The sequence below is a fragment of the Pteropus medius genome, unplaced genomic scaffold, assembly GCF_902729225.1.
Source record: "Pteropus medius unplaced genomic scaffold, Ma_sr-lr_union100, whole genome shotgun sequence".
Lineage (NCBI taxonomy): Eukaryota > Metazoa > Chordata > Mammalia > Chiroptera > Pteropodidae > Pteropus > Pteropus medius.
Window position 1 is genome coordinate 7,274,772 of NW_024342467.1, and position 16,044 is coordinate 7,290,815.

Consider the following 16,044-nt stretch of genomic DNA (forward strand, 5'->3'; position numbering starts at 1 on the left):
ATGATTGTAAACAGACCTAATTTTCTTGATATTGGCTTTGGAAATAGTCACAGAGCCTCTATTAAGACATACATTCAGTAGCAATAAAAAAAAAAAAAAAAATGACAGGCAAAAATAAAGTCACTCACAGAGAAGGTACAATTATTGAGCCTTACTGTTTGCTGGAGGCTTTACTTCATATCCTTTTTGGCCTGAAAGCAGCCTCTAAAGTAGTTATCATCAGTCTTTTAGAAGATGAAACTAAGGCTCAAGAGAAGCTGATTAATTTGCCCACAAACATAAGGCCAAGAGCAAACCAAAGATATAAATTCAGGTCAGTCTAGGATGGAAGAAATCTGGCTCTTCCTGTAATAATCCAAATATTTAGCTTGATGGCATAGAATGTTACAGAAGGGAGAGAAAAAAAACACTTATGACATGAAGTTTTAAAAAAAGGTGATTGGGGATCAAAAATAAGGAACACATTCAAAGAGAAGAAAGAAAGGTGGGTGACTAAAACGAATAATCTAGAACATAAAATATGGGGTAGGGAATGGAGAGGAAGAAAGAACACTGGACTGTTCTAAAATCTGATTCTAATTCTTACTCTGTCCTCAACTCACCTGATAATCTTGGACTAGCCACTCAATCTTTCTGGACCTTAGCTTCCTAATGTGTGAAATTACAGCTGTTGGATGACATAAACTTAAATTTCTACACTCCTTCACAATTTTCAAAACATTTTTGCAAGTATTATTTTCATTACATTTCATGGAGCAGGAATTTTGTTTTTATTCACTGCTGTATCCACAGCACCAGGTTGGTACAAAGTAGGTGCAAAATATTAGCTGAACAGATGAATCTGATTCTGACAACAACCCTGTGAGGGACACAGAACAGGATAGGTAATATTATGTTTATTTTACATATGAGAAAAACCGAGGTTCAAACACTTTAAAATATGTGCTCACAGTTCCACAGCAAAGTGGTAGAGCAGGATGCAAATTCAAGTCTTCCAATTACTAATTTAAGGTTCCTTCCCGGTCTAAAATTTGTTATATTTTAATAAATTTTCAGTTAGTCAGATTCAAGAATAATGAACTCTTATTCTCATCCTTTTAAAGAATTCATTAGGATGGTATTACTATAGAAAGCAGTGAATGACTGATTCAGAAGAATGATTCTGAAAGAATACCTAATATTCGATAATGTTACATATATAAAAAAAGAAGATAAAATCTAATTTCTGACCTTCTTTGATTATACTTTATTATATTTTCTGTGTTCCACAGTGAGTTTACTCACTGTGCCTCTCTGCAAATTTTGCTGTTAATCATAGGGGGAAGGAGCTCAAATTTATTTAGACAAGGAAAGTTATTAATTAAACCATAAACCTTGTTGGCAGGCTTCCCTAATGACCTGAAGTTGAGGAACTAACCTCCTACTCTAAAGCTTAGGACCAAATGAGGTACAGGGGAAATGTCCTGACAGAACAGCATAAGCTGGAAACATCTATGTGCACAGAGTGTGTTGCAGAGTAAATTAAGCCTGAAACATCACTGGAGGCAAAAATGACAAAACTGAAGCTGTCCTACTCTGGGCACATCATGAGAAGGAAGGCTTCTTTGGAAAAGCAATGATGCTGGGAAAAATGAAGGCAGAAGGAAAAAGACCAAATATGAAAGGATTGACTCCATAAAAGAAGCCATAGGCACGAGGCTACAGAAGCTGAGCAGGGCTGTTGAGGACAGGACATGGTAGACGTCACCCTTTCACAGGGCCCTCAGGAGTCAGAGCCCACTTAGAAGCAAAGCAGTTACACACACGACAGAGAAAAAAAACACTGAGGGCAGAGATCTATTTTCCAAGACTCTCAAAAGTACAAGATTGTATTTCAAGAACCAAAGTGGAAAAGAGGAGGGGTTGGCTAGAAAATAACTCCTTCAGATTTGAGGGCACTCATGGCTAAGGCATGAAACCTCGTGCTTTGAGGCTACAGGACAGCAGGGAAATCTTTGTGTGTTGGGAAGCAAAATCTTTTGATTAAAAATAAAAAAGACTGCAAACTTATACAAACATAAAATCCCTGCTTTCAAAAATAAATAATTTCTGGATATGAAATGCCACCTCCTAAAATCAGTACTTTAAGAATACAAAAATATTTTGTCATATGGAGGTAGTATATAAGTGGGTATTTCCTAAAGCAAAATCATCAAAATAACTTCTCTTCTAAAACTAAATAAATAAGTGTAATATTGTCCACTGACTCGTGTTCCTTTGGTTTCTCCTCCCTCTAAGGACTTCCATTAAACATGTGCCAAAAGTAAGAACAGTTTATACAAAAACTAATTTCCATAGCACTCAAATAAAACAGAATATCTGGATAAGAGGGTAAATAAATTATCAATAAATGGGGTGAAAAACTTTGAAAAGTCATGACTGGACCCAGAGGAAGAAACAAACATACAGATTGAGAGAAGAGGGCTTAATTAAGATGAACATTCTGTAAATGTAAAGGATAAATTTAAAGGAGTAATTTAAAGGTATTTAGGTCTCTAGTTCTATAATCTGACTTATCTCGCAATAATAATCTACCATTCTACTTACCTTTTAATACAGCTGACCTTTCAACTCAATGGTTTGAATTGCACTAGCTTCACTTATATGCAGATTTTTAAAAATAAGTTCATAGAGTACTGTAACATTTCTTCGATTTTCTTAACATTTTTTGTTCAACTTACTTTATTGTAAAAATGCAGTATATAATAAATTTAATATATAAATATGTTAACCATTTGCTTATGTTGTTGGTAAGATTGCAGGTCAACAATAGGCTTTAGTAGTTAAGGTTTGGAGGAGTCAAAAGTTACATGTGAATTTTTGAATGCACGGGGTCGGAGTCCCAATCCCTGTGTTGTTCAAAGGTCAACTGCAGTTAATTTTCTTCTCCCATTTAAAAGTTATTTTCCTTCTCCCGTTTAAAAGTTATTTTCCTTCTTGGTACAAATGATATATTTAAATTTTTCTGCAGAAATATAATTCAGTTACCTTACCTAGTCGCGAACTGAATGAGTGCATTTTGAAGAGTCTGCCTAATTTCAAGAAGAAAAGATTCATCATCACTTAGTGTATAATACCAATACTGGACATAATCTCTCAAGGAAAACTGGATAACCTAAAACAAGAATGTTGGGGGGAAAATACATCTATTTAGAATTTAAAAAGGAACAGTAGCAAACACAAACAGTAGAAAATCTAAAAGGATGATTTGCCAGTTGATATTTACTCTCTATGCACTAAACTGTGGTGGTAAATAATTGCCTTCATAAAATAACCATCAATATGCCAAAAATCATTTCAAAACTTTTAAAATTATTTTGGTATCCCAAGTCATACATTGCCATATTTTTTAAAAATTAAAGAGTTATCTATGGCCAAGTCCACCACAAATTCATAAAAACAGAACATGAAGAAAAAGTAAATTTTCAATGCTATAAATATAATGAAGAGTTTAAATCAGTTTAATAAAATAAGATGCAAAGTAATGCCAATAGATCCTAATTCTCAAAAAGAAAACCGTTTTTCCAAGATTATACCATCAGGTTCACTGCAGCCAAACTACAAAAGTGACATAGTTCACTTAATTCTAATGCCTTTGATACTGCCAATAGTATTGTTAGCCAATAGCAAATAATATAACTTAATGTATAAAGTTTTTGTAAATCAGATAAACCCAGCCTAAATATAAATTCGTCTATAAAGTAAATGTTAGAATTTTAAAGTACCCGTTATTTACAATAATCTATATAATCAAACAAACATCAGTGAAAAATATTTTGGAGAAAATAATTTTTTTAATTCGAAATTTTTAATGTTGTTGAATCAAAGCAGGTATATCCATTTAAAATAGTAATAAAAACTAGGATGGAAAAATGTCTGATTTACAAAACCACTAAGTTTATTCATCAGCTGAAGAATAACACTTTAACTATAAAATAATTAAAAACATTATTGAATGTGTCAGTAAAAAGGTTTTTTTCTTCTAAATGCAAATTCAATCAAAAGTCTTTAATATTAAGTCAAACGCCTCATTATATATTAGTTCATAAATAAGGCATCTTTTAAAGTATAGAATCCAAGGATAGCACTATAATGCACTTCCAGAATATTACATAAATAGCAAAACTATTTCTTAATATTTTCAAAAGAAATACACCTAGCACACAATATAAAATTCAAATACCACATACTGAAACTCACTTGCTGGAGAGGTTCATCAATTATATTGGCACCCGTCAATCTTCTATCAATCTTTATAGTTCTGGCTTCCCGTTTCATTTCTTCTAAGCACTTAAAGAAAACCATCACATCTTACTGCATAGTTTTCTTGATTTAAAATCTCTGTAGTTTACTTACTGTCATTATCTTCAAGTAAATAAATAACCTTATTTTTTGAGACTCTAATATAAACCAAACACTATTTCTCAAATTAATAAAACTACACATCTAGGAAAAAATATTAACTTCGAAAATTTACTAAATCAGCAATTATTTAGAATGTGAGAAAACTGAAAATATACAGATGTATTTTTACCGTATTTCAAAGCCATAAGTTAGTGTTTCAAGTGAGTTAAATTATGAATTTTCTCTATTAAAAGCTCTCCCTCTTCCCTTTCCCCATGCCTAGCCCAAGACAAGAATACTGGCTGCCAAATGAATATATTTTTAACTGATTTTATTTAGAGATAATTTTTAGCAACTAAAAAAAATCAATTTCTCTCTTTCTCTGTAGTCTTCAGAAAGATCAGTGACCTGGAAATAGGATGAAAAGTCATGTGACACCCTTTAATTAAAAATACAAACCAAAGCAAGTGCAAGCATGCAAGCACATGTGTGCGTGTGCACGTACACACACACACACACAACACACACACACGTGCATGCATGTGCTTCATGTTGTAACATGCAACCTCAGATTTTTTTCACAAAACATGCTTATGCCATTTGAGAAAAGCAAATCAAAACCTCCATTTTTTATACCACCTACTAAAAAAATAGATTATAAAGACTTAATCAGTCTTGATTAGAATTTATTACTGTTTGAGGTCTTAATCACTCAAATGAATGGAAACTATGGATGGCTAAGAAATGATTCAAAAAAAAGAAAAGGTTCATTTCCTTAGAAAGTTTTGTGAGCATACTCAAAGAATACATACTAGTGTGAGTCCTAAATGAGGACAAAGTCTCAGTTTAAAAGAATTAGAAAAAAATTATTTATCAATATGAAAGTCAGTAGGATAGAATGTTAATTTCAGTGATGTAAAGTAATACTTTATATATTACTTTCTCTACATCTCCTACAAACTGGACAAGGTAATTGTGAAGTTAAGTCCCTATCAAGTCCAGACCATTTGTCTCTCTATGAAAATGTGAAACCATCTCAAACCCACAAGAACTGAAGGCAATGCAAATCTTAAGTCTACCTATAGTACTCAATTCCAATTTTATTTATAAAATATGACTAAAAAAAAAGAATAGAAAAATAGCAACATCCAATATGACATAAAATTGGCCCTAAATTATTAAAATTATAGATATAGCCTAACTGCAAGCTATATTTTTCAAGTGAGTCAAAGAAAAAGTACCCATTTTTCCCTCTCTGGTTCCCATTCAATTTATTTCATTCAAAACAGTATATTCATTGACACAAATCATACATGTAATGCTTTCAAATTCTAAGATAGCAGGAAAAAAAATCACATTTCTGTCTTTCCCTCAAATTTGCATTACCACTTTTTAATATTTAACATTAAGTTTACAAAGTAATCTTTTAAAATGCATTTTTAAAGCATGATCAGAAAGTCTCTCAAAAATTTAAAGTGAGCATTAGTAAATTATAAGAAAATCTGCAAAGACATATAGATGGCCACATTATCATCCTTGTACAGAATAGGACTTTGAGGTTTCACATTCCTTTACCCTATTTACCTTGGGAATTCCAGTTGATGTTGGAGGAAGAAATGAGTGTTCACACTGCTCTAGGTACTTCTCTGAGCTTGTTTTTCCAAACAGGAGAGTAACCACAAAACCTCTGAAAAAAAATTTAATTACAGATATAAAAACAAAATTTTATGCATAATTTAATGCATCTATTATTAAATATATTTTTCAGATTTAATAGACAGATTTTGCTATGTTCTGAAGTTTAAAATAACTATAAACATTTGGGAATTTATACAATAACTCCTTTCAAAGTTTTCATCCAGTATATTTCATTAAAAAAATCTCAGGCAGTATTTTCAAACATTAGGAAAATCGACCCTCATTAAATAAGTAGGCTGGCTAATAACCAAGGACAAAGACAACTAAAATCTAAATCTATAGCTTAATTACATATCTTTGTTGTTAACTAATTAACATGAGATATTAATATAACTTGTCACTATGAATACAGAATAAACAAAGGCTATACAGGGAAAAAGTGATCCAATTTATAATTTATTTGAAATAAGCCTGGAACTAAAAGAAGAAAATTAGTCCAGTATGATAAACACTGGTTTAGAACTGTTTCACTATAATTATTGACTAATTGCTATCAATATTTCATATATTTAAAATTTACCAATTAAATCTAAGTACTACTTAGGAAATCTATAAAAAAAGAAAATTGAATTTTAATTTTATAATGATCTTATAGTAATCTTACAGTGATTCAAAGTTTGTAGTGACAAAAAAAGAACAGTAAAAAATTAATTGTGGTCAGCCTCAATACTGAAAGGAAGATTCTTAAGGTTCCCTGCTTCTTGTGGCTCTGCCATTACACTGTTCTTCAGCACAGGCATCAGAAAAGCAGGGAGGAGGGCGAAAAACAGATAAAATCAAATCAGCTCATGTCATCAATTGTTAAAAAGGCCGGCCTCAGATTATCAGTAGATTTCACCTACTGATATTATTATAATATCTGATATTATTACTAGGAATCAAGTTGGCTCTGTATTTCAGTTTGACCTGGTTATAAGCACATTTATAGACACAATAAAATGCTTATATTAACAATGTATTCCTAAAAGTATCATCATGAAAGAGACTGATAAAATACTAACCTTTGCATAACCAAACATAACAGAATGCCATTAAATAACACATAACGTGGTATGCCAAAAGAAAAACCGAAAAAAAAAAAAATGAAAACAAAAATCTCTGCATGGTATTCTTTCCAAAAGTATTCTTATACTAGAAAATAAGGGATTAGCTTTGGCTATAAGAAAAAAATACACATTCTCCCACGTTATAGATAGGTAAACTACAGAACTTAGCACCTTAAGTTTTATTAGCAAAAAGTAAAAATGTAGTTTCTCTAGAAAAATGTATTGTCTCAAACTTGCATTTTAAATTAAGAAAAAGAACATATCTTTAAAAACTTACACAATAAAAAACACACTAAAACTAAGAAATTATTTAATTATATGAAATGTTTTTACTTGAGATTGATATTTAAAAGCCTATTTTTACTTTTAAAATTCATAAGGCATTAAGCCATACTAAGTTACATTAAAGAAGGGATAATCATTCCTCGTAATTAGAGCCAAAATAATAAAAAGATTTAACTCAAGAATTAAGGTACTCAGTGACCATAACTGAACAACGTAGGAGTGCTTAATTAACTAATCTCCATGAGATAATTTTGCTAGTATATAAGTAGAAGACCTTTACCCTTTACTGTGGCTGTGAGTTTCACTGGGATCAACAGTCTGGAACACATCATCAGATCAATTTATGACACAGAATGAACTTGGAATTTCAGATCCTACCATGTGACTCAATATTATCTAAAGAGATTTTAGTAGCGCTCTCACACCCTCGAATATCCCATCTTATCTAAAAATTTCTACAGAACTTTACAACTATGCAAAAATTTTTTGAAAATCATTCTTTGATAAATTAGCACATTCAAAAAAGGAACAACAAAGATTCCTGTGACTTTGAAATGAATGGACTCATCACCCTTCTCTCTTTCCCAAATGTTATATGAAAGTCTATTCTAAAAGAAATAATGCTCCACCTCTTCCATCTTCTGAGCATTCCTAGGGCTCTCCGACCTTCATCTATAAAGCTGTGATTTACTCTCTCTCTGAAGTCCTTCACTTTTGCTAAGGGCTTATTCAATTAGTGAAATAGAAGAAATCTTGCCTTTCAAAGAAACATCTCAAGACAATCTCCTTTACAATCAATAAAAGCAGCCATGACCATATGGGGGAGAGGTGCATCTACCACAGCTCTGGCCTGAATTTGTGACTAAAGAGTGTAATTTAGGAAGCCAAATGGTTGCAGACCTGTAGTCTTCCATCTTTATAATCAAAGATATTCAGAACTCCATTTATCTGACTCCTACCACTTATTTCTTAATTGTTCCAATATGCAATATCCCATCCAAGCAATTCTAATGAAAACACTAAATTTAAAATAAAAAGTAGTTTTATAAATAGTCCTTAAAGTAGCTGCTCAATTTAATTAATTCTCACTTGTTCAACAATCGGTGGGTACACTCCCTACAAAAATGTCTACGCATAATTTTCAAACCCATATCCTGAAAGAGGTAATAGTTAGTAGATATATTTACAACCTGCCCCTTTGGTGTCTTATACAGTCTCTTATGCCACAGTTTATATATGCTATTCAATCCAGCTAAGTCCTCTAAACCTATAAGCTCAAACAACTCCTCCAAATTTGGGAACTTCAAAAGTTTTTTTTTTTTAAAAGAACTCAATGGTATTTGTTCCACAAACAATTACATAAATGTATCATACACACACACACATTTTAACAAGAAAATACTAATTTCAGTTAAACTACCTTGGTTAAAGCATGTAAACCACAAACATCTCTTTTGTCAATACATTCTCTTACATACAATTCACATCTGATACCAAATGCTCTGCATAGGAAGTTATACTAACTCATGACTGAAACCTCTCTTATAAAGGTTTATCAATCAATGCAAGGTAAAAAGCAAAACATTGTAAACCAAATAACCAAGTAGAGAAAACTGCAAAATGAGGTGTTTGGATTTTCTAAAACAAAATGACAGCATTTACTAAGGGAAATAATTAACATTATTGTCTGAAGTCTAAACAATGACACAATATCTTACTGTAAACCTTGATGCATCATCTCAATATAACTTAATATTATCATAGATAAGGCAACGTCAACTTTAAAAGAGGAATAACACTGAAACAAATAAAATATCTTTTAACTTTTCTTTTGCCACAGAGAAGTTTATGTCATTGAAAATTGAAATTTTATTTTTAAAGATGACTAACCACATTTCTAGTACAAATAACAACCATCACCATTTTTATTTCTATAGGTATTTTTATTTTTAAACTTTGGTAAAAACAATTTGTAAAAACAGTAATCATAAATAAATCATACTTTCATTTCTCTTGGTCATTTGTTTCAATTTTGAACAAAACATGACATATGAATTATAAAATTATCATTGAGTATACTCACCCACCCACAAAGCAGAGGATATAAAATGCCAAATAAAATATTACGAAGGGTCCAAAGGTTATTAGAGAAAGGACAATGCCAAGGCTTCCCCATCCCCATATGGATAAACTGGTCTGAAATAAAACAAAAAAATTAAATTCTCTTTAAGTAAATATGAATTAGAAAAGACTCAACTAAACTTTTACATAGTTTTAAATTTCACCTTTTTTACATTTATAACATTGTTTCAATAACTGCTAAAATGTTTACTTTTGAAAATGTTAAGTACGCTTTTGGAAATTTATCTCCAAGAAACAATATACAAAATCTGTATGTAGAAAGAGGTTATAGAACATCAGCAATGGATTTTTAAAATCTAGTGAAAATGTAAAGGTATAACAAGAAATAGACAAGTTGCTGAATGATACGCTGGCATGAGAAGTGATAACAAAGAATTTATATACACAAAAGCATATATGAAATGTAGACCATAAAACTGTGCTTATTTAGAATATTTCATTTTAAAACTAGGTACCAACATAACTACAGTATGGCAAAACATGTTTTAAAAATTAAAATTTCAAGGTAAGAAATCCTTATCTCATCAAAATTACATTGTTCTTTTATTAAAATTGTGTAAAGTTTTTAAAATTATAATTGCAAAACTCTCAACTTCCAGTTACCAAAATTTACCAAGAACTCAACGAAAAAAATCTCCAAAAATTCTCCATCATTAAAAATAAACAAAAAAAAAAAAACCTGTTTTGTTTAGAATTTTTCTGTATTATCTAATAAAAATACTCCTTTTAATGAAGGCAAACTGGATTTTAGCAATTTAAGTCATTACGAATAAATAAAAGTACTCAATTCAACAAGTTCTAACATCCATCTGCCTTGTACTGTGAGGTATACAAAGTGAGCATTTGTCCCACTCCTGCCATCAAGGAGCACAGAGAAGAATGTCTTAAAGGAAAGAAACAGACACTGAATTAAAAGAAAATAATAGAGAGCATTATAAGATGCTAAACTGAACAAAATTAATGACCAAAAAGCCATAGACTACACAATAAGTGTTGTGGATTATGAAAGGACAGTTGTATTCATTCATTCATTCATTCATTCATTCATTCATTCACAAGTCATTGACTGCTTCCTATGTGCTGTAAGCTCAAGGTGCTGGGGAAACCGCAATGAACAAAACATATCCTCATTAAGTCTATGCTCTAGTAAGGGGAGAAAGATAAGCATACCTTCATAAATTTACATATTCTCATAAGTTTACATTCCAGAAAGGGAAAAAACGACAAATAAGTGAGTCTTCCTAGCCTAAAATAATATTTTCCATTTATTTAATCTTCTTTTATGTCACTCAGTGTTTTGGTTTTTTTTTCCCCTTCTTCAATATAAGAAAACTATACAGGCACAACTCTCATTCGTTTCTATTTTTATTATCCTCTTTTCTCATCCAGGACACTCTCATCTTTTTAACCTGAGGACAGAAGGAATGCTGATGAAGTTTCTGCTCTGCCCTCATGATCTCCCCCCTGAATCGGCTGGGGATACCATTTCACCTCACAGAAGTGGTCTCCTCTGACTTATTTCTAAGAGCTAACAGTAGGCCATAGTGATTTAGAATAAAGCACAGAGCAGTCCAGTTCCTCTGACAATACTTCTGCTGAACATCCAGTACCTGATCCACACTACGGCACTGCCAGGTGCTCAACTATGGGAAACAGATGCTATTTCCCAAGATTCATTCGAAATCTTATCCAATGACTTCCCCTCAAAAGAGTTCTCGTAAACTCTCAGGAAAGCGGAAAGCAGACTATGACCCAGATACTTTATTCAACCTACCCCCTCCGGTGATATTTGATCTAATATTAGCACTATTACCCTTTCTTTACAGAGTTAGATTTATGCTTGCTAATCAGTTTTTCAAAGCTAAACAACTTATTAAGGATATATTCAGATATATTCAAAGGTTTTAAAAATGAAACCAAGCAAGTGGTTATCTCTGGGGATACAGGAAGGGAGCACACAACTGAAGAAAAGCACACAGGGGGATTCTCAAAACCTCAGCAGTGTTCTATTTTTTAACCCGGTGTTTGCTTTAAACTGCATAAATGTTTTACTCTGTTTGAATCTATCTTCTACAATTAAAGAAATTTTCAAAGAAGAATTACAATTAGTCAATTAGTTACTATGGGGAAGATTATTTAATGCAGCAATTAGTTAACAAGGGGGAGACGCTCAATTGCCTAAAATCTTGTTTTCAGAACCTTACAAGTCCTTACATATTCATGTGAAAATGGTAGCAAAATCACCCAATATAAATTCTTATTCATTCAACAAATATTTTGAATACCTACAATGTATGAGGTGGTAGTGATTTAACAGCAAACAAAACAGACATTACTATTACATTAAAAAAAAAAATCTACAAGACTTTTTCCTTAAGTTTGAAATTTTTATATCTCAGAGACCAAAAAAATTAAACATTTCCAATCAAGCAAATCAGGTGCTCATTTGCTTTGAAAGTAATCTCTTACAATAGTTAACTTCAAATATTAAACTATTCCTTGAAACAGAACAGTGAATTGTCTAAAAATAAGAAAGTTTTATGTTATTCTTAGTGTTCCCATATATATAATTGGCTGATATTACAATCTGATTATTTGGTAAGATTAAGAAAAACATTTGACCTAATATTATTTAAAACTCTCATGTTCCAATTATTTCCTAATATGATACAGGACGATAAAATTTAGGATAATTTTATACTATGTCGGGAACCTTTTACTAATTCGAAGAGGTATTACTTCAAGAGTTGACTTAAAATGAAAGTCAAAAAATAGAAAAAAATCTACATTACAGGTTTACATTAAAATAATCCTTGATATATTACCACTTTTTGCTCTACATATAATAAACACTGAAATATCCACACTGGCTATTGCTCTAGAATCACTGAGCCACCCACCATGAGGTGAAAGAAACTTTCAAGATCATCTACTGCAGCCATTTAGGTTCTTAACTGCAGATTATTAAAATGCAGATTCTGATCCAGTATGTCTGGGTTAAGGTCTGTGATTCTTTCATTTCTAACAAGCTACCAGAACTGTTCAGAACAAAGGAAAATTACGAATTTATAATTCTCCTTAAATTAACTTCTAGGTCCACAAAACTTTATTCACAATACTATAATCCAAAAAGCTGTGAAAACTTAAACTGTACCAAGCATTCCACATACCCTATCATTAACTTGTCAGAACTTACCAAGTGATCAAGACATAGCATAGTGCTCAAAAAATGTGGACTCTGGAGTTAGACTTATCTGCATGCAAATCATACCTTTGCTATTTATAAGCTGTGTAACCACTACATGCTTCCATTTCTTCACCTATGTCATATGGTTGTGGTGGGGAGTAAATAAGTCCATGGTCCAGTGGTCAAATTTTTAGCTTAATCACTACTATTATTCCTAGTTAACAACAGAGAAACAAAGGCACAGAGAAGTTTTTAAAAACTGCCCAAAGTCACACAACTAGTAGGTATAAGAGTGAAAACTGATCCTGAGCAAAACCTGACTCCTTAATAAACCTTACAATCTGTCAGCTGACAAATGCCTGAAAAGTCACAGTAAGAAAAAAATACTCAAATCATACATGTGTTTTCTTTTATCTGAATATTAATCAGCTTAATATGCCACCTGAGAAATTAGTCAGAAAACTACTTGTAATGAATGTAAAAATTCCCAAGTCCGAATATAAAGTATATAATTTTTATTGTTAGACAATCAGTTTATCCATGTATACCCTACACAAACGGAAAAACTGGGGGTTTCAAAGAGTGTCAATATGTTAGTGTGACGAGATAACTACATGTATTGGTTTGGCCAAAAGCACAGGGCCAAAGACATAAAAAATGACCTCTGCTGTCAAGAAGCTTAAGAATCAAAAAATGACAATGCAAAGGTTCGTATATGGCTCCTGACAATAGAAAGCAAGTGGATATATTTTACTTTATGATATTTTATGCCTATCAAGTCATACTGACATTTATCTCATTTGATCCTCACAGACTTTTATAGGAAAGGTACTATAACAGAGTACTAAGAACACAGAGTAAGAAACGATAGGTTTCAGTTTACCGCTAAATTTCTGTGTAACCTCTTTTTCATCCAAAATTTCCATTAGCACAATGAGGGAGCCGAACTGTGAGATCAACGCTCAAGTCAAGTCTAGTCATAGTGTTAGGTAGCTAGTCAGACATGAGCAACAGGGAGGAACAAAGGAATAGGGGTCCAGCCTAGAGACCGCCCAAAGAACACCCCAACGGTGTTAGAATTCTGAGTAAGCACATGCATACTAGGCAAAGAGTTATATAGCAGCCAAGTATCAATCAAAATGACCTCACTTGCCAATCACCTAAGAACGCCTTTGGAATCACCCATCTCAGCCCAAAGATAATGCAGACATTCCCACTTCGGGGGTCTTTGTGTTTGTTGTTGTTACAGCGCTCTGTTACAGCTCTTCGCTAAAACCATGTGCCTCCTTAGGGCATGCTTTGTCTTTCTAACTAACATATGCTTTTAATAAACCTTTTCTAAATCTCATCGACCTGTGATTCTTCACTGCGTCAATAAGGAAGAACTGAGGAAAAATACTAACTGCACTTCTACGCCGTTATCCCCCATTCCATGCCATGGGGGTGACACCAAAGTTCAAATTGGTCCCAACAGTAACAACAGCAGATTGGTTAAGTAACTTTGCTCATAATGACACAGCTAATTCATTGCAGAGCCAGGCCTAGACTAACCTGACTGCATGTGGAGAGTAGGGCTAAGTGGAAACAGCTACTTTAGCTCACATGAAGAACGGATTGTCGGAGCTCTCATAGAACAGACCTTGGACTCTGATATCAGTCTCACTAAAGTGAGTCAACCAATTGCAGAGTTATATTCACTTAGTGTATCTTAACATATTACATGGCACAGGGCAGCCAGAAAGATAGGGCTGAGAACCTTAAAGATGATACCACTTCAGTGCCAACTCAGGTCAAAGAAATTACATATGAGTTCAACAACAAAAATAAGTACCCACAAGAAGAGTGGCCTTATTGTAACTGTAGATTATTTTCCTCCTACCTTATTTGATCCACAATAAATGGAAGTTCTCCAAGTAATTTCAACAGACTGTGATCCTGACATGCAATCCTGTCTATTCAACATTATATAATAAATTAACCAAGACCTGGTATAATGAAGCAGCTCACTGAATACGGAACTAATTACTGATTTAATAACTAGAGAAGTGAAATGTGCGAGGGAATGGGAAAAGAAGGGAAAGAAGAAAAGAGGAAGACACAGAAAGGGCAAAGGATAAGAAATGGAAAAGATGAAGGGAAAATGAAAAGAAAAGGACCCTAAATTGAAGTGTTCCTCCTCACCGACCCCACTTTATGGCTTTAGGAGAGCTACATGGTCCTACCAGCACAACCCATACCAAGCCCCATTCTCAAAAAAATCACCCAAGAGCTTGGTCCTTGTTCTCCATGGGGCTGATGTACAAGAAATAGCGTTCTCTGGCTGTCTCAACATGCGCTGACACCAACTCACATCATCACTCCTTTTGGGGAAGGCAGCCACAGAGGGGCAAGCCACACATGGATCATCAGTACATCTGCTGTGCCAGCTGGCCCTCTCTCTCTTTCCATGCTGCAGAGACAAGAATAAAAGTCCTCTTCTTCTCACCCCTCTTAAGTTACCTAGTGAGGATGACTAAAGACCAGTGATACGATACAAGTTTGCAATCCAGCTATTGAACCAGGAGGGACAGATCGCCTATGAAAAGAGTAAACATCGCAATCAACTACCCTTGTCTTCAAGCTAGCTAACTTCCCAGTCGGCAAAGATAACGGCCACTGGATACCTGCAGGTTTTTCTTCCTTCTCACAACTGGGTGTGCCCAAAATAATTATATTATACACATATATACACACATACTGCCCCCTCTATGTATTTTTACCTCTTTGGTAATAGAGCCCTCTCCTTTATAACAGAAGTCTATTTTCAACTTTTATACAGTTTTGAGAAAGAATTATGTACATATATGTAGGTGGTTACCTGGACAAACTCTTCATTTTTTAAGTTAGAGAAGTAATCACAGACTACCAGATAATTAGAATTCCCAGCTCTCAATGATAAAGAAAATACAAGAAAACAAACAAAAGCTACAATGAATCCAGTGTTTTTTAAACTAGATTCTATAATTTACAAAATATTTGTATAGTTTGAAAGAGTAGATAAATTCATATTTATTCGTTTATTTAGGATACAAACTAAGTTAGGCTGCAGACTCCCCGCCCCACTCCCATAGCCGTACTAAGGTAATCACTGAATTAGAGACTAGAAGCAACCCCAATATTGAAAAAAAAAGATCCTATTTACTGAATGTTTTCCTTATCCAAGAAAAATAATAAAGTTTTTAAAATGTGAAGGGGGCAACAGCAAAGAACAATCCTAACAGGCTTCCGATAAATACTCAAAGCCTCAAATTGCAAAACTGCTTT

The 16,044-nt window shown here is 33.0% G+C and overlaps 1 protein-coding gene across 6 annotated transcripts in view; it reads right to left on the bottom strand.

The window, feature by feature from the left end:
• The window catches only part of SNX13 (sorting nexin 13), a 113,684-nt gene that overhangs the window by 67,017 nt on the left and 30,623 nt on the right, over window positions 1-16,044 (bottom strand). For 4 of the 6 annotated variants that reach the window (XM_039862456.1, XM_039862458.1, XM_039862459.1 and 1 more), the window contains 4 exons: window positions 9,496-9,608; window positions 5,968-6,070; window positions 4,240-4,329; window positions 3,033-3,154 (listed from right to left, as the gene is read on the bottom strand). In XM_039862456.1, coding sequence (XP_039718390.1) covers window positions 3,033-3,154; window positions 4,240-4,329; window positions 5,968-6,070; window positions 9,496-9,608 — 428 coding nt within the window. Of the gene's footprint in view, window positions 1-3,032; window positions 3,155-4,239; window positions 4,330-5,967; window positions 6,071-9,495; window positions 9,609-13,403; window positions 13,409-16,044 lie in introns of those variants that run through there. The other 2 variants (XM_039862460.1, XM_039862461.1) reach the window with 2 other exon arrangements.